Genomic DNA, 26,432 nt, shown 5'->3' on the forward strand with positions numbered 1-26,432 from the left:
CTAGGGATCCAATCCAGAAGCATTCTACCTCTGAGCTACATCCCTAAACTTCTTATTTTCTTTCAGGACAAGGTCTTACTAAATTGCCCAAGTCAGCCTTGACCTTTCAATCCTCCTTCCTTAGTCTCCTGAGTAGATGGAATTATAGGCATTTGTCACTGTGCCTGGCATGCTATTTTCTTTTAAATCAACTTTTACTGTGTAATAAGCTGACAAAATTTAGTAACTTAAAATAGCAACCATTTTTTTTTTGCTCACAGTTCTGGGATGGGCGTTTGGGCTGAGTTCAGCAGGGCTTGCTCATGGATTTGTGAACAGGCAGTCTATGGCCTCAAATGCTTTGCAGTGGCTGGTTGTTGCTTGGGTAATGAGAGTAACTGACATATCTGCCCTCATCTAGTAGGTTAGCTTGCATTCATTCACATGATAATCTTGATAAGGGTCTCTCAGAGTTTCTAAAAGTAGAGAGGAAGCAAGACTCAATGCACAAGCACTTTCCAAATCTCTGTGATATGTTTGCTTTTATCTCATTGGACAAAGCAAGCTATATGATCAAACCCAAAATATGTCTAGGAGGGGTATAACCAAGGAAGTAAAAACAAGCTATCATTGTACCTGACAGTACTAGTTAGGATACTGTACCCTGATAAATGGAGTAAATGTGTTAGCTTATTTGGGCAGCCTCTGGTTCTGATCTCTGGGAATGTCTTAAATATCCATTGTCCTTCATGATTGTACCTTATACATATTAGGTATATGTCCTATAAAGTAGCTAAAGATCTCTATTTTTTTTTGTGGGATTGATTCCAGCGGCACTTTACCACTAAGTTACATCCCCAGCCCTTTTAGTTTTTAATTTGAGACAGGTTTTCTCCAAGTTGCCCAGATTGGTCTTGAACTTGCAATCCTCTTGCCTCAGCTTCCTAAACTGCTGAGATAACAGAATTGCACCACCACATACCCAGCATGTTTTTTTTTTTCTTTTGGTGCTGGGGATTGAACCCAGGGCCTCATGCATGCTAGGCAATCACTGTAGACACTAAACTCATGAAATTATTGGAATACTTGAAATGTAGCTATTCTAAATTGAGATATGCTGTCTTTTTTTATAGCATGTATCTAGTGGGAAATTTAATGTTATATATGTGGCATACCTTGTATTTCTATTGGATAGAACTGATAAGTCTTTGAGCTGAAGAATTTGTGCCTCATAGCTATGGTCCTCAGTGAATCATCCTTCCATTTACAGGTCTATTTCTTGAGACAATTTGAGTTAATGGCCTCAGGGGGAGAATTTCACTCTTACTCTAATCTTTCCTGCCAGACTTCTATTCATTACTAAATTCACCCCCTTCATCTGACAAAGAATGTTTAATGAGAGGTCCTGAGATACTTTAGAGATATGAAGCCCCAATTGTTTCCAATTTCATCAGCTGTTAAATCTCTCATATTCTTGCTTTTGTTTATTCCGACTTCAACTTGGGTATAGAAGAACTTGACTTCCTCCAATCTGAGCCAGTAAGCACCAACTTCTGTCCTCTGACTGGAACTCCAAGGCAAAGGTGAATTCTCTTAGGCTGGACTCGAATCTATGGAACAATATGATCCAGGGGTGGAGTTGTAGCTCAGTGGTTAAGAGCACTTGCCTGATATGTGTGAAGCACTGGGTTTGATCCTCAGCACCACATTAAAATAAACAGTTAAAAAGGTATTGTGTCCATCTACAACTAAAAAAAAAAAAAAATTTTAAAGGGGTATAATCCAAGGGCTTTTGGAAACTACCAGATGGATCTTATTTTTTTTATTCTTTTCTTTTTTTTTAGTTGTAGATAGACACATACCTTTATTTTATTTATTTATTTTCATGTGTTGTTAAGGATCGAATTCAGGGGCTCACACATGCTAGGCAAGCACTCTACAACTGAGTTACAACCCCAGTTCCCCATATGGATCTTAAAATGAACTAAATCCACAAAATGGAAGAAAGATGGGAAGAAAACACATTCTTATGTCATCTGAGCTTGAATAAATCAAGACTGATGCCAGAACTCCTCTCAACCTTATAATGCAATGAACCAATAAATACTTAATGCAGAGGCGGGAAGAAGAGGGCTTCCCCAAACCAACAAAGCTCCATCTGTCAACCTAGGTTTTGGCCTGAAAAGTGTTCCCCTTGTCTTTAGTTGGGACATCTCCAGACGGTTTACCTTTTGTATGAATTTAATGAAAGCCTCACTAAGTAGTCAATTCACTCCCCAAATCCTGCATTTTTCTGGTAATTTTCAGTCTACATGTGACCTGCATAATGATTTACAAGACACTTTGCAACTATTTGTTCACTTGTGATATCCCATTTTTGGTAACAAATTCAGTATCAGATGGGAAGCTTCAGTCAGTAAGTAGGAAACTATTCAAATAAAAGAGGTTTAAACTCATTTTCTTATATAACAAGTTGTCCAATGTAGATTGTTTCAGGATTTGTTATTTTGGGAGGCCAGTTCTGTGAAGTTCTTCGTGATGTCTCTGTGCTTCTCTTAGTTTCCCCTTTATTACTTCAAGATGGCTGCTGGTACACTGAACTGAACAACATCCAAAGACAGAAAGGAAGTGAAAGGGAAGTTTTTTTTATGCATTTCCCACCAGGGAAGAATCTTCCCCAGATGCTCCCATTTCAGTAGTTTTCTCATACACCTGTCAAGGAGGGTGGAAAAGTGAGTATTTGTATGTTTAGCCTCAATAGAGGTTGGTGTGGTTTACTGACAAGAAAAAAGGGGAGAGCAGGGCTGCTGGGATGGTAAACAAGAATATCCACTGAACCCTGCTGGTAATCTGCTGTTTAACAAACACTCTAAGCTAAGTGGTATAAAAGGAAGACCATTTTATTACTTTTATAAGAATTTGGACATGGCACAACAGGGATGGGCTGTCTCTGCTCCACATAGTCTGGGGCTCAACTGAGAAGACAAATGTCCAGGGGCTGGAACCACCTGGAAGCTTCTTCACCCTGGGCTAGGATGACTAGAAGTCTGGGGTTAGCTGGGGCTTTTGCGCAGAGCACCTCACAGGACATTCCATATGGCTTAAGCTTCTCCCAGTAAGGTTGCTGGGCTGGGATAGGAAGTGGGAAAGAGAAAAGTTTCTTAAGAGAGTGGGCATTCCAAGAGAACCAGTGGAAGTTGCACAGTCTTCTAGGACCTCTTTCTGCCATATTCTATTGGTCAAACCTGTCATGAGATTATCCAGATTCAGGGGAAAGGACATGGATTTCACTCTTTGAAGGAAGGAAAGTCAATGAGTTAGTTGCGTTTTAAAAAACACTCAACAGTTTTAATGTAAACTACAGGAAATATACACCTCTCCCCACAGATTCTACTTCCATTGTTTCAGTTAAAAGACTTCATGGGTATGGTGGCTCACATCTGTAGTCCTAGTGCGGGAGGCTGAGGCAGGAAAGATCTCGAGTTCAAAGCCAGCCTCAGCAACTTACTGAGTCCCTGTCTCTAAATTAAAAAAATAATAATAATAAAAAAATACATTGGGGCCTGTGGATGTGGTTCTGTAGTTAAGACCTCCTGCAGTTCAATCCCCTTCAAAGTCCACCCCTCAATCAGCCATGATGTCACATTCCCCTTTCTTCCAAGCAGAAATTCTTTGAGTTTTCTTTCTGCACCATAAATTAAGATAAAAAATACCATATAGAAACTTCTACTGAATACATGTTGGGTCCTGGTCTCTGAAAGGATCAATTTTGGATCAACAAGGAAAGAAAGTGAAAACACAAATTCCTCAAATGGGGGGGGGGGGATTGAATAAATTAGTCATCTCCATGCCAAAATTTCCAATACTATAAACAAAATCGTATGAATGACAATGTAAAGCATCTGTTCCAGTAGTTCCTGGTAAAAATGTACCAATGTTAATACTCTCCTTAGCAGGGCTCGGTGGCACACGCCTGTAATCCCAGCAGCTCAGGACGCTGAGGCAGTAGGATTGCAAGTTCAAAGCCAGCCTCAGCAAAAGTGAGGCACAAAGCAACTCAATGAGACCCTATCTCTAAATAAAATACAAAACAGGGCTGGGAATGTGGCTCAGTGGTTGAGTGCCCCTGAGTTAAATCCCCAGTACCACCACCCCTCTCCCCCAAAAAAGAAAAAAACACCTCTCCTATTAATTTTTTTTTTTTTTCCTTTCTTTTTTGGTACTGGAGATTGAACCCAGGGGCCTTAACCACTGAGCAACATCCTCAGCCCTTTTTATTTTTTTATTTAAAGACAGGCTCACGCTGAGTTGCTTATGGCCTCGTTAAATTGCTAAGGCTGGCCTCGAATTTGCGAACTTCCTGCCTCAGCCTCCCCAAACCACTGGGATTACAGGCCTGACCCACTGGGTCCCGTTCAAATTAATATTTTTGTAACACCTATTAGGTCATGTACTGAGGGTGATAAAATGGCAAAGAAAAGGCTAAAGTATCTTGTATGTCGCTAGAAATCTAGGCCAGAGGAAGCGGGTTCCTCTCTCTACTGTCTTAAAACCCCAAACCGAAACAGAGACAAAGCACTCCTGGCAGATCGAATCAGGGAAGTTAGAGTGAAGGCTGTGGCCGGTGAGCAGGTCCTCACAAATGGGTAGTTCATTAGAGGAAATGGAGGACAGGAAAGGACAAAGACAACACAACCAAGTGAGCAGAACTGGAGAAAGTAACATCCGGACTTCTGAAAGCTTGCTCATGAATTCATGAAAGCTAAATGCTGAGATTCTACGCGGTATTGTAAAGCCGGTGTCCGGAAAGCGAGCCCATTTCGCGAATTCCGGAGGGGGAACCGGGCGGTCGCTCCAGGAACTCCCTGAAGAGGGCGCCGTCAGCCTACGCGTCCTCCACTGGACAGCGGCTGGAAGGCAGTACGTCCTCCAGCCTGGGGGCGGGGCCGCACGCTCACGTGACCCTCGCTCATGGCGGCGGCGGCGGCGGTGTGGGTGCTGGTGGCTCTCGGCGGCCGGAGCCGGATTCTGTAACCCGGGTGTGGGCCCGCGTCAGTCTGTCCCTTCTTCGGCCCTCCTCTCTCGTCTTCTCGAGTGTGGCTGGCGAAGCCGGGATGGCGGAACGAGGCCTGGAGCCCTCGCCCGCCGCGGTGGCTGCGCTACCTCCCGAAGTGCGGGCGCAGCTGGCGGAGCTGGAGCTGGAGCTCTCAGAGGGTAGGAGCCGGGCGGGGAGCGGGCGCCGGGCCTGCGGGTTCGGTGGGGGTCCGGAGGCAGGTCCCCATCGCGCGCCCTTGCCGCGGCGTGGCGAGGGGCGAGGGCGCGGGGAATCTGGCCAGGCTCCATACAGTTCTCCTTCCTTTCTACGCTGCGAAATGTTTCCTGTGGCTTTCATTGTTTTCCCTTGGAGGGGGCCAAGCAGGGCTTGGGGGAGAAGTCCGCCCGGCCCGTGCGGCTTCTGCTTCCCTGCCCCCCAAAACCCGACACAAAGCTGCACCCTCCAGTCTGCCCGGGCGTCTGAGCTGGGGTGTGTGTGTGTGTGTGGGGGGGGGCGAGTGGTTGCGAGGAGGCCGGCTGACACCTTTCTCCTTTGCCTTTTTCCTGGAGGGCCCCATGCCTTGATCCAACCTTCCTTCCCCGAGAGAGGGAAGGAGACAGACAGACAGGCAAACAGGCATGGGAAAGCCGCAGCAGCGTTTCTTCTTTCTCCTGAAACAGTGCGAGTGCCTTCCCAATGACTGAAGTGAGATAGGAGCGAGGAAGACATTGAAGGTTCTAGGGAGGTTGGTAGCAGTGGCACTAACCCAGAGGGTCACACAGTGCTGCTTTTAGACCACCTTTGTCATCAGGGCTCTTTCCTGGTGCCTGTATTTGGGCTGAATTTTCCTCATCTGATCACCTTTTAGAATCTTAAAAGAGGGAAGAAGAGGTGGCTACCGATTAAATGGAAATCTCAGCCCACGATCTCTTTTTTTTGACAATGGATTGGTACAGGAAGGTTGGATTTGTTTTGAAAATTTAAAGAAATGGAATCAGTCAAACCACTGTTACTAGAAAAGTCCCTTAAACAACAATGAGAGAAACAGTGCTCTGTTGTGGGCATGTGATCAGGCTTATGTGCAGTTGTGATCAGTTCTCTGTAAAGTTCCTGTTTTTATCACAGGCCGCCTCTCAGACAAAAGCACCATTTTCTCCAAGCTTGGTATCAGTACTTTGGTGGTGTCTCCAGAGTTGCAAAATCTTGAGTTCCTTGCCAAAGGTCTTCTTCACTAGCATTTTTCAAGTGAATTAAAAACTCTTGATTGGAAAAGAAGAATGTGACAGATTCCCAGGAGAGTTCTGACTTTTCCTACATATATTAAGTCATAAGCCCCTGCCCCCTTTCAGAATGCTTTACAATGAAAAAATAAGATTTGAGTGTTATAAATCTGTTCAGGATTTGAAGGAAATAATTACTTTTAATAGCCTTTCTAGGCTTTTCCAGTGTATATAGGAAGATGCAGTTTTCACTTACACTTAATTACCAACTTTTTTTTGGCGGGGGTGGGGTGGGGTGGCGGTTTGGGGGGGTGGGATTTAACCTAGGGGTGCTTAACCACTGAGCCACATCTCCAGCCCTTTTTATTTTTATTTTGAGACAGGGTCTCACTAAATTGCCCCGAGCCTTTTTCTAAGTTAGTGAGGCTGGCTTTGAACTTGTCAATCTCCTGTTTTAGCCTTCCTAGTCCCTGGGATTACAGGTGTGCACCACCATGCCTGGCCCCTAACATGTTATTTTTCAGTTAATCAGTTGGGAAGTGTTTAGAGTTTGTCTGTCCAGTGATACCTTTGGTTGGAATATTCATCAGGTGGACCAGTTGAGTAGATTTGAATGACTAAGCCTTAGTTTGTGAAAAATGTAAATTTTTCTAAGTTTTTTTTCCCTCCTGAAGTTGAGGGACTTTTGCATTACCATCAATTCTTCCTTTTAAGATACCTTGTTTTATTTTTTGTTGGTACCGGGGATTGAACCTGGGGGCGCTTAACCACTGAGCCTCATCACCCACCTCTTTCTTATACTTTATTTAGAGACAGGGTCTTGCTAAGTTGCTTAGGGCCTGGTTTAATTGCCGAGGTTGGCTTTGAACTTGGAATCCTCCCTCAGCCTTGTGAGCTGCTGGGATTACAGGCCTGCACCACAGTGCCGACCTATTCAAATCTTTGGGAAGTTATTTCATAGTAATAAATCAGCTGGCTTTAATGAGCTAGAGAGAGAGGTTTCACTGCATGTTTGCATCAGAGGGAGATTAAAAATAGGAGTTGATTGCCTTCACATGGAAAGGGAAATCCTGGGAGCTCCTTATTCTTGATGTGTATCTGCTTCCAACTGATTATTGTTTATGTTTCTGGGTATTTCTAGACATCTCTAGAAGCATTCTAAGGAACTATTTCTATGACCCACAACTGATTATCTCACCTTTCTCTCCTTTGGAAAGATGCGAAACTCCTACCAACTGTGAAAGCTTAGGCTTAAACATTTTGAGGACAAGTGCATTTTTTGTTTTCCTATGTAGGATTATTTTGGTTGGCACATGCCTTAGGTTGCATTTGTTTTTTTATGGCACATGACTTATATTGCATTATCCTGTTTTTTTTTTTTTCTTCTTTAAATTCTGGAAAAAATATAGTTGAAAACCTTGAGCCTGAAGTATAAGCATATTGGCTGTCTGTCTTTCTTGCTTAAAGTGTAGAGATGGTTGACTTGAGAGATAGGTAGACATTAGGAATTCAAGTGAAGTTGAAAAAAAACAACAACCCAAAGGCGCCCACATCTGTGATGTTATTTGTGACATTGATAGCATGTTTTGAACTAACCTTCATTTTGCATTTTCTCCATAATTACTGGTTTGATGAAAGTTTTTTTTTTTTTTTTTTTTTTTTTTAAGATGCTTGTAACTGTGTCATGCCTTGCTGGCTTTGGTGCATTCATTTTTCTATTCATATTTTTTTTGTTTTAGGTTTAGGCTGTAGTTGGTCCTAATTATAGGGATAGTCTGAGCCATATACAGTTAAATAATTTTCTTTGTGCGTTCCTGGGTTTTTAGCTGCAGGCTTTGGTCAGAGATCAGCCAACTCAGTGCTAAAATGCAGGTTGGTGCCTCTTTTGGGTCGTTTGCCGCAGAATGTGTTGCAGAACCTTGTGATAACTGTGCTTCAAGGAAATCAGCATGGACTTTGTGGTTAAAACCTGCTTCTGCACCAAAAAGAACAGCTTGAAACTGTCTGAAGAGTCATTTAGTAATTGAATTTATACATTACAGATTTTTTGATATATGAGTTGGATTGTAGGTTTCTACACATATTCCTATGATTGAAATTTTTCATGATCTACGTATATTATTATTTGATAATAAGCTCTGTTGTGTGAACTTTATTCATAATGTCTGTAGTTCATGTAAATTAAGTTTAAGTATATTATAATGATTTTCTTATACATTGTCATTTGAGCTTCATTAAATTTTGTGATTAGGTAGAATAGGTATTACAATAATGATTAGGTAGAAAGGATGTGCTAAAACTTCTTGGTTTAACAGAAGGAAAAACCTGGATCAAAAGTGTGTTTTTTGAAGTTGTACATTTAATAAGTGCCATTATCTCTGGCTGCCATGTAATTATGACATCTGAATGATTTAAATATCTGTGCTATTGTACAAGTTATTAACTATTTTTTACTCTAAGGCAATACTACTAGTTTTATACCACAATTCTGAGTAGTCCTGTTGATTCTATTTTTGAAATCTTTTTGAAATCCAGCAAGCCTGCATGTAGTTCAGCTGACATATATTTTGTGCCTACTCTGTGCAAGGGATGCAGAGGTGAGCAGGATATTTGTGCCAGCTTTCAGGGAGCTCTGATTTTGGTGGGGAAATCACTTAAAAATATCAACAAAACTACATGAGACTGTGATGGAGATAAGTACTGCAGGTGCCTTCTACGAAAAGAGTTATCTCTCTGTCATTGTGAAGAAGAAACAGCATAGAACTATAAATATGGGATTGAATTGCATGGTTACTAGAGAGGGCCGTGTTTTAGCCTGTGCAGTTCAGTCATAAGGGCAAAGGAAAGAAGGATGTTAATGTCATACTCTGTGGCAGGTCAGAAGGAGCCTGTTTCAGTGTCTGAGAACAGTCCAAAGATGACAACTGGAAAGTTATTTAAGAAAAACAGCCATTACCGGAAGGGATCCTCCCTTTTCTTGTTTGAACACTTCTCTGAACACAAACAACAAACGTAGTCATATCCTCCCTTTCTCTGCCTGTTTCATTACATATCTCTGTGGTCCTTAAGGTGTGGCACAGGGTTCACTTTGAAAGTGAATGCATAAGAGAAATCTGCTTCCTAGGAGTTTCAGTGAATTCTCTTTAGGGGAGTGGGTAGGAAAGTCAAAGAAGAAAGTAAATGCTGGTTAGGGCTGGAATTGTGGCTCAGTGGTAGAGTACTTGCTTATCCAATTTCTGCCTCCTAAAACTTGGTGGGCTGTACTCTTCTTAGGTTGGAATGCATCTTTGGGAATTGTGAGAGCCTGTGCACATTCCTTTGAAAATCCACATGGTGGAAAATTTTAATTCTTTGAGGGTAGTATTTCATGTTACATGGTACTTGGAGTCAAGTAAAGAAAAATTGGGTTGTGTTCTTTTGGAGCCCAAATTAATTGTGACCGAAAATTTCATTATAAACTGATTTTTAGTTGTAACTGTCAAAAAATTAGGATGACTGTAAACTGGTTTTGATGGCAATTCCAGAAGAGAAGTGACAGACAGAATTCATGGAAGGACAGTTTACCTTATTGAAAAGGTTAACATTTGTTTGGATACCTTGGTTCTGGTGTGTATTTTGAGAAGTTAATCTTATTTGATAGCCCCATAGCACTGAGCTGGATTTTTTGAATTAGGTAAACATTAACCCATCACTTTTTGCCCTGCCCTTGGTTGCTACTTTCTTTCCTGGCTCTAATAAGGTCTAGCACCACAGGGTTGAAAGTTCAAATGTTTGACTAAAGGCTTTTTGCCATATGCATGTATTATAATTCCTATAGTTCTCCGTGATTATCACTTAGGTGACTTTTTTTTTTTGTGGTGCTGGGGATTGAACCCAGGGCCTTGTGCTTATGAGGCAAGCACTCTACCAACTGAGCTATATCCCCAGCCCCTTACGTGACTTTTAAAATGCTCCTCCTTTGTGCAGTATCTCACAATTTTTTAGGAGGTCAGCTTAAGTGTTAACTTTGTTTTATAAAGTTATCCCTGACCACTATGATCTATCCCTGACCACTGTGATCTCCCTTGCCTCAAACTTTACAGTAGTTCTAGTCTGTATCTTGATGTCAAACACATATTTTCTAATATTACCTTAATAAAGGTAAGCTCCTGTAGAGGTTATTTATATGTGCAACTTTTAAGTAACTTTTAACTATGTCTTTTATTGTTTTAGGAGAGCAGTAAGTTTTTGCTGAGTTGAGTTCAATTTGATTTGAATTGAAAAATGAATTATCTGTCTTAGACATGATTTTGGCTGAGGCGGGGTTGTATAATTATTTGAGAAACATGTTTTGGCATCTTTTGGGCCTGGGTCCAAGTCCTGACTCTACCACTTATTACCTCTGTGGCTCCCTGGTTTTCATTTTGTCTATTCTTACAAAAGGATTGATACCCTCATTAGAGTTGTAAGGAAGTTTAACATGAGATAACAGGAAAGCTGAGTATAGTGTGGCATGGAGGGAGCAATCAGCATGTGTTGATTTTTATTGCTTCTGATAATAAATGGATGCCCTGTCACTTGGCCGTTTTTAATATCTTGTGCTACTTAGTAGAATATGGTTATATGTGAAGTGATGAATGGAATCAGTTTGTGGATATACTTTTTAAAAGTAAGGCTTCATTTCACCATTGGTTATTCCTGTCAGCAGCCTATATCTTTAGTCCAACACATGTTGGGTTACTACAAGCAGTTGACTGGAGCAGAAAGTGGTTGGTTTGTTTCCTATAGATATTTGGCATACATCCATTTCTGAGCTTGTAGGATCAGGCAAATGGCTTTGACATGCAGGCATGGTTTCTGAGACATAAGCATCTATAACCTGTGAAAGTCTTATGTAGTTGGGACATGGTGATACATACCTGTAATTCCAGCTACTTGGGAGGCTGAGGCAGGAGGAGCACAAGTTTGAGGCGAGCCTGGTCAACTTAGTGAGTCCCTGTTTCAAAATAATAAGTGCTGGGAATGTAGCTCAGTCCTTGCTTAGCATGTGTAAGGATCTGGGTTCAATCCCTAGTGAGACCCTGTTTCAAAATAATAAGTGCTAGGAATGTAGCTCAGTCCTTGCTTAGCATGTGCAAGGATCTGGGTTCACTCCCTAGCCCTGAGGGAAAAAAAGGCACATGCAGATGTTTAGGACCTTCAAATAGTTTTAGACTTTTAGTCCCCCTATTTGTGCTTAGTGAACACATTCTTTTGATTTCTCCTTCAAATGTTTTCTTGCATCTTGTTTTTCTTTTGAGTTGATGTGCCATCAGTCTTATTTTTAAAATTTTTTTCATTGTTGATGGACTTTTAAAATTTTATTTATTACATGCAGTGCTGAGAATTGAACCTGGTGCCTCACACATGCTAGGCAAGTGCTTTACCACTGAGCTACAACCCCAGCCCCCTGCCATCAGTCTTATTAAGTCCTTTATCTTCAGGCCCAACTGGTCTGACTGTAGTATTCTTATAGCTGTAGGTCTTTCACCTTTTTAGATATTACTTTTATTTAAAACCATCGCTAAATCTAAGTCTGTCACTCACTGTCTTTAAATTCTAAGTTTCCTAAAGGTAGAGATGATCTCTTGTATTCTTTAACATAGGATCAAAGATAGTGTTTTTGTACATATCAAATAGTCTTTTTGTTGTTTATATCATAGAAGATTGTCATGTCATTATGCTTATAGTGAGTAAGATGCATTGTGGTGTTCATGTTTTTCCATGAACATGATAGGTTTTGAAAGGCCATTTCTTTGTAATTCCTCAGTGTCATAGTTGACAGTCTTTGGATAAATGGAATGACTTCATTGGACCCCAGAACTCTCTGAAGTTGTGTGCAGAATTTTGAGTGTAATTCTTATGTCTTTTGAGAACTGGATCTATAGCTTTAAAGAGTTTCTTAAAGAGAATTGTGAAACAAAGTTGAGAACCAAGTCTGTGTGTTATTCCTTTCATCATCACTAACTTGTAAGGAAAACCAAACTCCCTCAGTTTCCCTCCTCGACCCAGTACTTAACAAACTTATCTATATCAGTTCCCATCCTTATCCCCTTTCTGTCTTTCCAGAGAAAGAATTATCTCCTTTCTCTTCTAAGGTGTACCCCTCTGACTGTTCTCACTTCCAACTCTCTCTGGGATCTTAAGGTCAGACTTCAATGATTAATCTATTTAAGGACAAAATCCTTTTATCCTCATCTCTCTCATCTTCAGCCTCTCACTTAACACTTGGCTCTCAGTCCTTTCTCTTCAGCCTATAAATTTGTTCTAGTTTCTTCCACCTGGAAAAATAAAAAACCTTCCACAATTGCAGTCTTGTGGGAGAATCTACTTGTTGCCTTGTGCTGGCATTCTCTCCCTCTCTAGGACCTAGAATACGTAGATTATATTTCCTTCTTATTTTTTTACCTTTGCTCACTATTCAGGTTTTTTTTTTTTTGGTGGTGCTGGGGATGGAACCCAGGGCCTTGTGCTTGCAAGGCAAGCACTTTACCTAAAGTCAGCTGTCTCCTCAGTTGTACTGTTCAAGTCATTGATTTTGCCTCATCAAACCTCTGAAACAGCTGTCTCCATGGCCACCAGTGATTTTTTTCTTTCCCCCTTCCCTCTTCCTCAACCTCTCTATCCCCCTTCTTCCCTCCCTCCTTCCTGGGAATTGAACCCAAAGGCACTTTACCACTGAGCTCCAGCCTAAATTTTTTTTTTTTTTTTTTTAACATTTCTGTAGTTGTTGATGAACCTTTATTTTATTTATTTATATGCGGCACTGAGATTTGAATCCAGTGCCTCACACATGTTAGGCAAGCACTCTACCACTGAGTTACAACCCCAGCCCAATTTTTAAAAAATTTATCTTTTAATTTTTTACATACTGCATTTTGATTCATTGTACACAAATGGGAGATATCATTTCATTTCTGTGGTTGTACACGATGTAGATTCATACCATTCGTGTACATAGGGTAATGATGTCTGTCTCATTCCACCATTTTTTATACCCCTCCCTCTCATTTTCTTCTACATAATCTAAAGTTCCCCCATTCTTCTCTCCCTCCCCACTCCTCCACCCCCTTTATATATCATTCTTCACTTATCAGGGAAAACATTGGGCCTTTGGTTTTTTGGGATTGGCTTATTCACTTAGCACAATATTCTCCAATTCCATCCATTTATTTGCAAATGCCATAATGGCTGAATAATATTCCATTGTGTATATATACCACAGTTTCTTTATCTATTCATCTGTTGAAGGGCATCTAGGTTGGTTCCACACTCTAGCTTATTGTGAATTGAGCTGCTATAAACATTGATGTAGTTGTGTTACTATAGTATGCTGCTTTTAAGTCCTTTGGGTATAAACTGAGGAGTGGGATAACTGGGTCAAAAGGTGGGTCCATTCCAAGTTTTCTGAGGATTCTCCACACTGCTTTCCAGAGTGACTGTACCAATTTGCAATGTAAAAGTGTGCCTTTTTCCCCATATCCACGCCAACATCTGTTGTTGTTTGTGTTCTTGATAATGACCTTTCTAATTGGAGTAAGATGAAATCTTAGAGTTGTTTTAATTTGCATTTCTCTAATTACTAGAGATGTTGAACACTTTTTCATGTATTTATTAATTGCCTGTATGTCTTATTCTGTAAAGTGTCTGTCCAGTTCCCTGGCCCATTTATCGATTGGGTTCTTTGTATTTTTGTTGTAAAGTTTTGTAAGTTCTTTATAAATTTTGAAAATAAGCACTCTATCTGAAGTGTGTGTGGAAAAGATTTTCTCCCATTCTGTAGTCTCTCTCTTCATATTCTTGATTGTATCCTTTGCTGAGAAAAAGCTTTTTAGTTTGAGTCCATCCCATTTATTGATTCTTGCTTTGATTTCTTGTGCTTTGGGAGTCTTGTTGAGGAAGTCTGATCCTAAGCCAACATGATGAAGATTCAGGCCTACTTTGTCTTCTGTTAGATGCAGGTAACATCTCTGGTAACTTTGTCTTCTATTAGGTGCAGGGTCTCTGATCTAATTCCTATGTCCTTGGTCCATTTTGAGTTGAGTTTTGTGCAGGGTGAGAGTTAGAGGTTTAATTTCATTTTACTGCATATGGATTTCCAGTTTTCCCAGCACCTTTTGTTGAACAGGCTATCTTTTCTCCATTGTATGTGTTTGACTCTTTTGTCTAGTATGAGGTGACTGTATTCATGTGATTTTGTCTCTGTGTCTTCTATTCTGTACCATTGGTCTGCCTGTCTGTTTTGGTGCCTATACCATGCTGTTTTTGTTACTATTGCTCTGTAGTATAGTTCAGTGTCTGGTATCGTGATACCTCCTGTTTCACTTTTTTTACTCAGGATTGTTTTGGCTATTCGAGGTCTCTTGTTCTTCCAGGTGAAGCTCATGATTGCTTTCTTTATTTCTATGAGGAATGTCATTGGGATTTTAATTGGAATTGCATTGAGTCTGTATAGTGCTTGGTAGAAAGGCCATTTTGACAATGTTAATTCTGCCTATCCAAGAACATGGGAGATCTTTCCATCTTCGAAGGTTTTCTTTAATTTCTATCTTTAATGTTCTGTAGTTTTCATTGTAGAGGTCTTTCACCTCTTTTGTTAGATTGATTCCCAAGTGTTGTATTTTTTTTTTGAGACTACTGTGAATGGAGTGCCTAATTTCTCTTTCAGAGGAGTCATCACTTATGAATAGAAATGCATTAGATTTATGTGTATTGATTTTATATCCTGCTACTTTGCTGAATTCATTTATTAGTTCTAGAAGTTTTCTAGTGGAGTTTTTTGGATCTTCTAAATATAGGATCATGTCATCAGCAAATAGTGGCAGCGTTAGTTCTTTTCCTATTTGTATCCCTTTAATTTCTTTGATCAGTCTAATTGCTCTGGCAAGTGTTTCAAGGATGATGTTGAATAGAAGTGGTGAAAGAGGGCATCCCTGTCTTGTTCCAGTTTTTAGAGGGAATGTTTTCAGTTTTTCTCCATTAAGAATGATGTTGGCTGTGGGCTTAGCATAAATAACCTTTACAATGTTGAGGTATGTTCCTACTATTCCTATTTTTTCTAGTGCTTTAAGCATGAAGGGGTGCTGTATTTTATCAAATGCTTTCTCAGCCTCTATTGAAATACTCATGTGATTCTTTACTTTAATCCTATTGATGTGATGAATTACATTTCTTGATTTCCGGATGTTGAACCAACCTTGCATCCCTGGGATAAACCCCACTTGATCATGATGCAGTGTCTTTTTAATATATTTTTGTATGCAATTTGCCAGTATTTTGTTAAGGATTTTGCATCTATGTTCATCAGGGATATTGGTTTAAAGTTTTCTTTCCTTGATGTGTCTTTGTCTGGTTTTGGTATCAGAGTGATACTAGCCTCATGGAATGAATTTGGAAGGGTTCCCTCCTTTTCTATTTCCTGGAATACTTTGAGGAGTATTGGTATCAGTTCTTCTTCAAAGGTCTAATCCATCTGGTCCTGGGCTTTTCTTGGTTGATAGGCTTTTGATGCCTTCTTCTATTTTGATGTTTGAAATTGATCTGTTTAGATGCGTATGTCTTCCTGATTCACTTTGGGAGGATCATATGTCTCTAAAAATTTGTCAGTGTCTTCGATATTTTCTATTTTGTTGGAGTATAGATTGTCAAAGTAACTTCTAATTATGTTATGTATTTCAATGGTGTCTGTCGTGATCTTTCTTTTTTCATCACAAATTCTAGTAATTTGAGTTTTTTCTCTCCTCCTCTTCATTAGTGTGGCTAGGGGTTTATCAATTTTGTTTACTTTTTCAAAGAACCAACTTTTTGGTTTTGTCAATTTTTTGAATTGTTTCTCGTTTCAATTTCATTGATTTCAGCTCTGATTTTAATTATTTCCTGTCTTCTATTTTTGGTGTTGATCTGTTCTTTTTCTAGGGCTTTGAGATGTAATGTTAGGTCATTTAGTTGTTGACTTTTTATTTTTTTAATGTATGAGCTCAATGCAATAAACTTTCCTCTTAGTACTGCTTTCATAGTGTCCCAGAGATTTTGATATGTTGTGTCATTGTTCTCATTTACCTCTAAGAATTTTTTTATCTCCTCCCTGATGTTTTCTGTTATCCATGTTTCATTCAATAGCATATATTATTTAGTCTCCAGGTGTATGAGTAGTTTTCGTTTGTTATTTTACTGTTCATTTCTAATTGCATTCCATTATGGTCTGATAGGATACAGGGTAGGATCTCTATTATTTTATATTTACTAATGGCTTCTTTGTGGCATAGCATATGGTCTATTTTGGAGAAGGATCCATGAACTGCTGAGAAGAAAGTACATTCGCTCGATGATGGATAAAATACTCTATAAATATCCAATAAGTCTATATCGTTGATTGTATTATTTAATCCTATAGTTTCTTTGTCCAGTTTTTGTTTGGAGGCTCTATCCAGTGGTGAGACTGGTGTGTTAAAGTTAATAGTGGGGACTATTAATGTGTTTTGGTCTGTTTGATTCTTAAAATTGAGAAGGGTTTGTTTGATACACATAGATGCTCCATTGTTTGGAGCATAAATATTTAAAATTGTTATATCTTGCTCTTTTATACTTCCTTTAAGCAGTATGAAATGTCCTTCTTTATCCCTTCTGACTAACTTAGGTTTGAAGTCCACTTTATCTCATATGATGATGGCAACCCCTGCTTTTTTACTGAGTTTGTGTGCATGGTATGTTTTTCCCATCCTTTCACCTTTAGTCTGTGGATGTCTTTTATATGAGATGAGTCTCTTGAAGGCAGCATATTGTTGGGTCCTTCTTTTTAATCCAGTCTGCCAGTGTATGTCTTTTGATTATTGAGTTTAGGCCATTGGCATTCAGGGTTATTATTGTGATATGATTTGTATTCCTGGTCATTTTGGCTTATTTTTGGTTTTTAACTTGACTTGGTTTCTCCTATGATTGGCATTTCCTTTAGGGTAGTTCCTCCCTTTGCTGACTTGTATTGTTGCTTTTCATTTCCTCCTCATGAACTATTTTGCTGAGAATGTTCTGTAGAGCAGGCTTTCTATTTGTAAATTCTTTTAACTTTCGTTTATCGTGGAAAGATTTTATTTCATCTTCAAATCTGAAAGTTAGTTTTGCTGGGTATAGGATTCTTGGTTGGCGTCCGTGTTCTTTCAGGGCTTGAAATATATTGTTCCAGGCCCTTCTTGCTTTTAGAGTCTGGGCTGAGGAATCTGCTGATGTCTGTATTGGTTTCCTCTTACACGTAATCTGATGCTTTTCTCTGGCCTTTAAAATCCTTTTATTTTGTATGTGAGGTATTTTCATTATAATGTGTCTTGGTGTGGATCTGTTGTAATTTTGTGTACCTGGTGTTCTGTAAGCCTCTTGTATTTGATTTTCCATTTCCTTTTTCAGGTTTGGGAAATTTTCTAATATTTTGTTGAACAGGTTGTTCATGCCTTTGGTTTGTATCTCTGCCTTCCTCAATCCCAATAATTCTTAAATTCAGTCTTTTCATTAAATATTTTGTCTTCATTGTCTGAGATTCTGTCTTCCACAAGATCTCTTCTGTTGGTAATGCTTTCTGTTGAGTTTTTAACTTGGTTTATCATTTCTTTCATTTCAAGTATTTCTGTTTGGGTTTTTTTCAGAATCTATCTCTTTATTGAAGTGTTCTTTTGCTTCCTGTGTTTGCTTTTTTAACTGTTTACTGGAATGGTCATGCATTGCCTGCATTTGTTCTCTTATCTCGTTTGCTTCGTGGATCATTTTAAGTATGCAGATTCTAAATTCTTTTTCTGTCATTTCTACTGCCATGCTGTCATTGGATTCTATCACAATATCATCTTGGTTTGTTAGGGACACTTTCTTCCCCTGTTTTTTCATATTGTTTCTATATATTCCCCTCTAGCAGTGAAGATCAGAGATACTGAAGTCCCCTCCTTGCAGGCTTATTATGATACTGCAGTTTTCCACTACCTCTCCTTTGAAGGGGAGATCAATACTAGTTGCACCCAATACAGAGAAAATGCAGCCCTGAATCAGATAGCCCCTATAAAGACTTTAACATTATTGTAATGAACAGGATCAGTTCGATTACTATTTACAGTATTTCTAGTTGTGAACAAGAGGATGGGAAGGGTGTAGGATGTAAGTGAGTAAATAGAGGTAACTGTCAGAGGGCCTCCAATCTCCTGTAGGTGTCTCAGGAAGGGAGCTGCCCTTCCAATGATGATGGCCACGCCCTCAGGAATGATTCAAAATGCCTGCACCAGCCTCCAAAGAAGCTGGGGAGCCCCAGCGAGGGTGTGCTGAGTCAGCACAGAGGTAGGTGCAGTGTCCCTCAGCAGTAGGGGAGCAGGTGGGCAGGCTCAGCTACCGGCCTGTCCTTGGTGTAGGGGCGAGCTGGGGGACTCAGTGTAGGGTCCGACCTTGGTGAGGGGGAGCAGGCATGCTCAGTGACAGCGTCCAACCTCAGTGTGTGTGGTGGGTGGGGCAATTTTTTGAAATAAGATCTTGCTAAATTGCTGAGGCTGGCTTACAACTTAGAATCCTCTTACTTCGACCTCCTGATTAACAATATGCCACCATGCCTGGCACCACCAATGATTTGTAGTTTCATACCATGAAGTACTTGCTAGATATGACAGCTGTCTCTGCAGCATTGGATACTGTGGACCATTGCCCTCTTGATTTGTGTGTGTGTGTGTGTGTGTGGTCCTGGGAACAAAACCCAGGGCCTTGTGCATGTTAGGCAAGTGCTTACCACTGAGCTACATTCAGCCCTTTTTAAATTTTTTAAAATTTTTATTTTGAGATAGAATCTAAGTTGTCCATGCTGACTTCAAACTTGTGACCTTTCTGCTCTGGTTTCCCAAGTACCTGGGATTACTGGGATTACTGGTACGATGAACCACTGTGCCTGGCTAGACCATGATCTTTATGAAATTCTTTACCTTCTGGTGCAGTTCCTTCTGGCTCCCTAACTGTTCTTTTCCTGCTCTCTCTTGGGCTTCTTGTTTTTTTTTTTTTTTTTTATTTGATATGCATGTTTTTCAGATACTTGTCATTATTCTTCATCTTACTTTGCATACACTTGCAGAGTTATTTTATCCATGCCTAGAGCTTCAGCTGTCTTTGGCTACATAGGTGATTCTGTAGTCCATATCTCTAACTCTGATTCTTCTCTGTTCTTGGCATCCCATTGGTATCCCCCAGGCAACTATAATTGAGTAAGTCCAAAACTACTCCCTGTTTCAGTGCCCCATCCCCTCTTCCCCACTACCTCTCTCCAAAGTTGATCCCTACTTCAGAATGTACACCTCCCATATCATTATGTTCTGTTGCTATTACAAAATGCCTTAGTGATTTATTGATTTATTTATTTTTATACTTTTATTTGGTTTATTTAGTTTTTTTTAATGTGGTGTTGGGGATCGAACCCAGGGCCTCATGCATGCTAGGCAAATGCTATACCACTGAGCCACAACCCCAATCCCTAGATTAGTGATTTATAAGTAATAGAAATTCATCCCTCACAGAGCCTAGAAGTCTAAGATCAAGGTTTTCTTCCTGTTTCAGAGATGGTACCTTCTAGCTTCATCCTGGTATGGTGGAAGGTGCAAACAGGCTCCCGTTAAGCCTCTTTTTATTTTTATTTTTTTTTTTATTGTTTTAGATGTTGATAGACCTTTATTTTATTCATTTAGTTATACGTGGTGCTGAAAATTGAACTCAGGGTCTCACACATGCTAGGCAAGCGCTCTACCACTGAGCCACAACCCCCAGCCCCGTTAAACCTATTTTATAAGGAACACTAATCGCATTCATAAGAACTTTGCCCTCATGACCTAAAAGCCCCATCTCGCAACATTATTACACAGAATTCAGTTCCAACTTATTAATTTGAAAGGTGCATCAGCATTCAGACTGTAGCTGTTTACCCAGGTCAAAAAAGTGGGGGGTCATCCTTCTGGTGGATCTTCAAGTCTTAGTAATTCTCCTTTCTTTTCCCCATTCTCATTGTTTGTCTTCATTCAAGCACTTAGTTAAGCTTGGACTGTCATGGTAGTCTCCTAACTCATCTGCCTATCTCTTGTCTTTTCTCCCTGCCAGTCCATTCTTCTCTACCTTCTTGTGGAGTGATCATTCTGAAATACAAACCTAAATATGTCCTTTTCCCCTTTTTAATTTCTAAAATTTTTATGGTGCTGGGGATTGAACCCAGGACCTTAGTGCATGTGAGGCAATTTATCAACTGAGCTATATCCCTAGCCTCCTTTTCCCCCCCTTTAAAATTCTTCATTGAAGCTGGGTATGCTGGCGCATACCTGTAATCCAGTGACTCAGAAGGCTGGCCAGCCTCAGCAACTTAGTGAGACCTTGTCTCAAAATAAAAAAATAAAAAGGACTGGGGATGTGGCTCAGTGATAAAGTACCCCTGAGTTCATTCCCCACTTTAAAAAAAAAATCTTGATTAATTTTCTCCACGCACAGGATGAAACCCATATCCAAGCATTTTCTTTATGTACTAAGACCTGCCATCCTTTTTAACTTCATTTCCTGTTCCTTCTGTGTTTTCTTTTTATTCTTTAGCCATGCTGGTGACTTGCACTTTGCTGCATCTACTGTGCTTTTTCATTTTCGTGCCTTTGTATGTGCTGGCTTTCTTTAAAATGCCCATTCTTGCATGTTCTTCTGCCCAGTTAACTTCTGTTCTTCTCATTTTTCTGTGGAAGCATGCCTTTCCTAAGCTGTCTTAAGAAGTTTAGATCTCTGTGTGTCGTCAGTTATTGAGTGCTTAATATGTAACAGGCCCTGTGCTTAGCACTTTATATAACAGGCTGGATCAGTAGGTAGGTACTGAATACATAATAGCTTCTGTTATCATAATGATGATAGGCAACTGAGCTAGCAAAAAGCATCTGAAACTTGAGTCAAATGTGATGTATGCCACATCCTGCCTATTGTCATGTATCACCTGATCTTTTGCTTTTTCTCTACCAGTAAAGGTAACATTTTTTTGGGGGCGGGGGTCAGGAATTGGACACAGGGGTGCGTAACCACTGAGCCACATCCTCAGCCCTTTTTATCTTTCTAGACAGGGTCTTGCTAAGTTGCTCAGGGCCTCACTAAATTGCTGAGACTGGCTTTGAATTTGTGGTTCTCCTGCCTCAGCTTCCCAAGTCTCTAGGATTACAGGTGTGTGCCACCATGCTTGGCTAAGTAACATTTTTTTTTTTCCTCCTGGACTGGGGATTGAACTCAGGGCCATTCAACCAATGAGCCACATCCCTGGCCCTACTTTGTATTTTATTTAGAGACAGGGTCTCACTGAATTGCTTAGCACCTCTCCGTTCCTAAGGCTGACTTTGAACTCCCCATCCTTCTGCCTTAGCCTCCTGAGCCAGTGGAATTGCAGGAGTGCGCCATCACATTTGGCTATGTAACATTCTTGATGTCTGGCACTGGGGAAGAGCACTGAACTTGAATTATATAGGATTGGGTTCAAGTCCTGTTTCTGCTGTTACTATATAACTTTGGGCAGGTGTTTGAAATGTACTTCTAATCCTAACTCCAAAAGATAGGTGTGCAATTTCCATTTTGTAGAGACTTGTTAAAGAACACAAAGCCTGAAAGTATAGGTTGCTGGGGTTGGAACTTAAATCTGGTTGGCTCCAAACCCCTGGATGATTCCACACTGCCATTCCATCTTCATCTCACTGCATCATGTTTCAAGTAATTTTAGCAAAATTTTTTTCTGCCTTAACTAGTAGCCCCTGCTTTCCTTAGGATACAGCGTCTCTCTTGGCGTTTTGGGGGTAGGGCTCCCAGAAGAGAGAACAGGAATGTTCTCTCCGCAGAGAAAATGGATATGGTCTATAGGAGTTTGTTATTTCTGACCTTACTTTGCCAGAACAGAGAGGTCAGTACTCCGCATTATTATCAGAGGGTTTTCTTCATGCCAGCCTAATTGCTGGCAAAATGTGACATTTCTTTTTTCCTTTATGAGATACTGGCACTTGCACCCAGGGACTTGCATATGCTAGGCAAGTACTCTACTACTGAAGTCTGACTTTTTATTTCAGTGTTGGGGATTGAGTCCAGGGCCTTGGATGTGCTAGATAAGCATTGCACTTCTGAGCTACATCTTCATCCCCTCTTTGACTTCTTTCTTTTCTTTCTTTTTTTTTTGTACTGGGGTTGAACCCAGAGGCCCTTAACCACTGAACCACATCCCCAACCCTTTTTATTTTTTTATTTTGAGACAGTGTCTCACTAAGTTGTTTAGGACCTCTCCAAGTTGCTGAGGCTGGCCTCAAATTTGGCAGTTCTCCTGCTTTAACCTCTTGAGTCACTTTGATTAAAAGTGTGTGCCACAATGCTTGGCTCTTTGACTTGTTTCTTAACAACAACAGAAATTGAATAAAATTCTATAAGATTGTTTATAAGGAGAATAACTTTATTGTCTTTTCATGTGAAATTAATTTTTCTTCCTTGAATTGACAAAAATATTTTATATATTACATAGGAGACTCCTAAATGAAAATCTGAAGGTCTGGTGGCACCCCCCCACACATCCTTTTCTTTTCGCATTGGGATTTTGTTACATTGCCTGGGGATGGGGTTGGGGGGTCTTAAGTGATCCTCCTGACTCAGCTTCCTAGGTAGGTGGGACTATAAGAGTGTACAGCTATACCCAGCTATGGACTGTCTTTGAAAGGTCTGGTATGCGATGGACATGAACTGCTGGGCTTTATTGATACACAGTTTTTCTGACATTCTAGTGCGGAAAGAGTTTTGTCTGCCTCCCTTGCCCTCTTCCCTGAAAATGTAATGTTTTATTTAAATAATGAAATTAATGTAGACATTTTTGTAAGTGACAGGTAAATGACTTTCTATAAGTAACTTTGTTTTTTCTTGGAGTTATTTTGTGTGTGTGTGTGTGTGTATATGTGAAGAAATAGTGCTCTAATATTTGTTTTTAGGGGATTATTACTTTTAGGGATACATTAAAGCATCTGAAGATTTTTTTCATTTCTTTCTTAAGGACCTTGGATCATATTGTCTTAAGTTATTCATAGACTGTAACTCATGGATTTTAATTCAGATCAGGCACAAATGAATTTTATGGTGCTAACCAGTCTTTTTACAGAATTTCCTTTAAAAAAAATGAACTCAGTAGGAATTGTTAGGAAGAAACTTCTGACAGTTTTTCTTTCAATAAATCTAATGAAGGCAAATGGATTGTCTTGAAATTTTAGAGTTGTCATTCTTACTTTATTAGATTTCCTCTCTAGTTTAGAGAAACTTCTGTTTTTAAGTGAAACAAGTAGAAAAAGATTGGTTTGAGCTTTCTTCCTGTAGTTCTTTTTTGCTTGTTGTTTTTCTTTAAGGAGACTGAGGGAAGTATCAGAGAATGAACTTCCTGTTAAAAAAAGCACAAATGAAAAACCTTCCCCATTTGTTAGTTTTCTTACCTCTGATCTCTATAATCTCTAATGTTACTCCTGAAATACTGTTTTTCCAATTATCTTTTTTTTTTGGGGTGGGGTACTGGGGATTGAATCCAGGTACTTAACCACTGAGCCACATTCCCCAACCCTTTTTTGTATTTTATCTGGAGACAGGATCTCACTGAGTTACTTAGGGCCTTGCTAAATTGCTGAGGCTGACATTGAGTTTGTGATCCTTGTGCCCTCATTGTGCTGGGATTACAGGCCTCTGCTGCCACACCTGGTTTCAAATTCTCTTAAATTTATAAAAATTATCATTTGCATAAATATTCTCATCTCCCCTTAGTAAGCTACCTGAGAACAACAGTACATAGTGTCCTTTAGCATGAGTGCTTTTCAGTTCAGTTAGTGAACAAATCTAGAATCTGATCAACTTCCCTATCTATCCTTATTTCCTCCTAGTATCTGACAGACTCTTCTATTACAGTCAAACTCTTTTTCTCATTCTTTTGACATGCTCATTTCCATCTCCATATCTTTACAATAAGCTTCTTCCTCGTCAGATTTGCCTTTTCTCCTTGGATATCCTTTCCATGTTTCCATTCTTGCCTGATCTCCACTTGGACATGAAACCAGCTGACTGCTTTAGTCCATATTAATCTTTTCTATTTTTAGACTATTGTATTTAGCAACAGAGTTTAACACTTAATTGACCACTCTATTTGTTTCATTTACATTGTTATTATCTTTTTAGTTGGAGTTTAGATTTTTTGCATTTAACAAGGGTCTTCCATTTTGGAACCTCTACCTTTTCAGTAAGTTGCTGAACGTATCAATATGTCGGTAAAGATGTATTGTGCACACCTGTATTTGCAAGACCAATTGAGAGGTTAAGAGATATATTCCCTTTTTTCAGGAAGCTTTCAATCTAGTAACTTCTTAATAAATAGGTATTTGGATTTTAAAAACAGAAGGTAATTGTCTTAGAAGTGTTTTTATTTGAGTGAGTTCATTTAAATAATCACACTTGGAATGATTCTGGGAAGATGGCAGCTTGACTACTGTGTTTCTCTTATCTCTCTGATTTTGTTGTAGTGGGGATAGAATCCAGGGCCTTGCACATGCTTAGGCAACTGCTGTCCCACTGACCTACATCCCCAGGGCCTGTAGTTCTTTTTTTAAAACTCAGTTCAATTAAAATAATTTCGAATCTTAGGCCCAAAACATCGAGAAATAGAATGGGAACTCAGGAAGATGAAGCACTTGAAGGATATAAACAGGAAGATGAAAATGCAAACAGAGAATTTTAGTTGGGTGTAGTGGCATGTGTCTGTAATCCCAGTTCTGCTCTGTAGGCAGACATGAAACCAGCTGACTGGTTTCATGCAGGAGGATCACAAGTTCAAGGCCAATCTCAGTTTAAGCCCTAAACAACTTTGGGAGACCCTGTCTCAAAATAAAAATAAAAAGGGCTAGAGAGGTAGCTCAGCGATAAAGTACCCCTGGATTCAGTCCCCAGGAAACCTCCCCCCCCCAAAAAAAAAATTTTTTTAGAAGGGTAAATAAGTAATAGAAGAAAAATTTCCTAAGCTGAAAAAAAGATTACAAATTGGAAAAGACTTCAGTTTGAATGAGTTCATTGTGTTAAGGCAAGATTGATGTAAAAAAGCACAAAGATAGGCATATTCTGATAAAATTTCTGAATTTAGTAATCAAGAAAAAACAAACAAGTCCTTAGATTGAAAGATAATGTTAAAACTACAACCATCATCAACACAACAAAACACTGTTCTCATTTGCAACATTAGAATTTTGATGATGGTAGAAGAAACATCCATGGACTATTTAGAGAAGAGGTGTACATTCCAAGAATTCTGTATGCAGTGTAGATAGTATTCATGTTTCATGGAAAAGAAAGTTCTATATGAGTGTGCAAGGATTCAGAGATTAGATCACCCGTAGACTCCAGTATGAGTGATATACTCCAATCAGACATATAAGGCTAATGTGGTGGTACACATCTGTAATCCTGGCTACTTGGGAGGCTGAGGGAGTATTGCAGTTTGAGGCCAGCCTGGGCAACTTAGCAAGACCTTGTGTCAATATGAAAAATAAAAAGTGTTGGAGATGTAGCTTAGTAGTAGAGTGCCACTTAGTTCAATCCTCAGAACCTCAACAAAAAACAAACAAACAAAGGTAGGGGAAACAGTGATAGACAGGGGAGTTTGAAATAAATAAATAAGCATACATACATATGTGTATATATACATATATGTAATTATTAGGAGTGTCTAACTTCTAAGTTAACTGCTAAGTAACTAATATAACTGCTAATATAACTTCCAATATAACTGCTAAGTAAGGATTGTTGAAATAGATGAGACATATTGCAATGGAAAACCTAGTCATCTGAACAAAATACAGTCTTCCTTAAGTATTTGTGGGGTATTGGTTCCAGGATCTCATGGATACCAAAATCTGTGGATGCTCAAGTCCCATATATAGAATGGCATAGCATTTGCATATAATCGACACACATTCTCTTGAATACTTTGAATAATCTCTAGATACTTGTGAATAATCTCTAGATATTCAGTATTATCTAAATACAATGTGAATGCTATAATAAATAGTTTTTATATTGTATTTTGTAGTGTTTAGGGAATAGTGTCAAGAAAAGAAGTCTGTACATGTTTAGTGCAGATGCAACTTTTTTAAAGGATCTTTTCAATTTGCAGTTAG

General features: G+C 39.5%; 1 protein-coding gene across 4 annotated transcripts in view; it reads left to right on the forward strand.

The window, feature by feature from the left end:
* The first annotated feature begins 4,942 nt into the window (after nt 1-4,942).
* The window catches only part of DIP2B (disco interacting protein 2 homolog B), a 257,892-nt gene continuing 236,402 nt past the window's right edge, over nt 4,943-26,432 (forward strand). For all 4 annotated transcript variants that reach the window (XM_079139772.1, XM_079139774.1, XM_079139773.1 and 1 more), the window contains exon 1: nt 4,943-5,193. In XM_079139772.1, the coding sequence (XP_078995898.1) occupies nt 5,094-5,193 (100 nt within the window). In that variant the 5' untranslated portion in view covers nt 4,943-5,093. The remainder of the gene's footprint in view (nt 5,194-26,432) is intronic.

This window comes from Sciurus vulgaris (genome assembly GCF_902686455.1).
Source record: "Sciurus vulgaris genome assembly, chromosome: 5".
Lineage (NCBI taxonomy): Eukaryota > Metazoa > Chordata > Mammalia > Rodentia > Sciuridae > Sciurus > Sciurus vulgaris.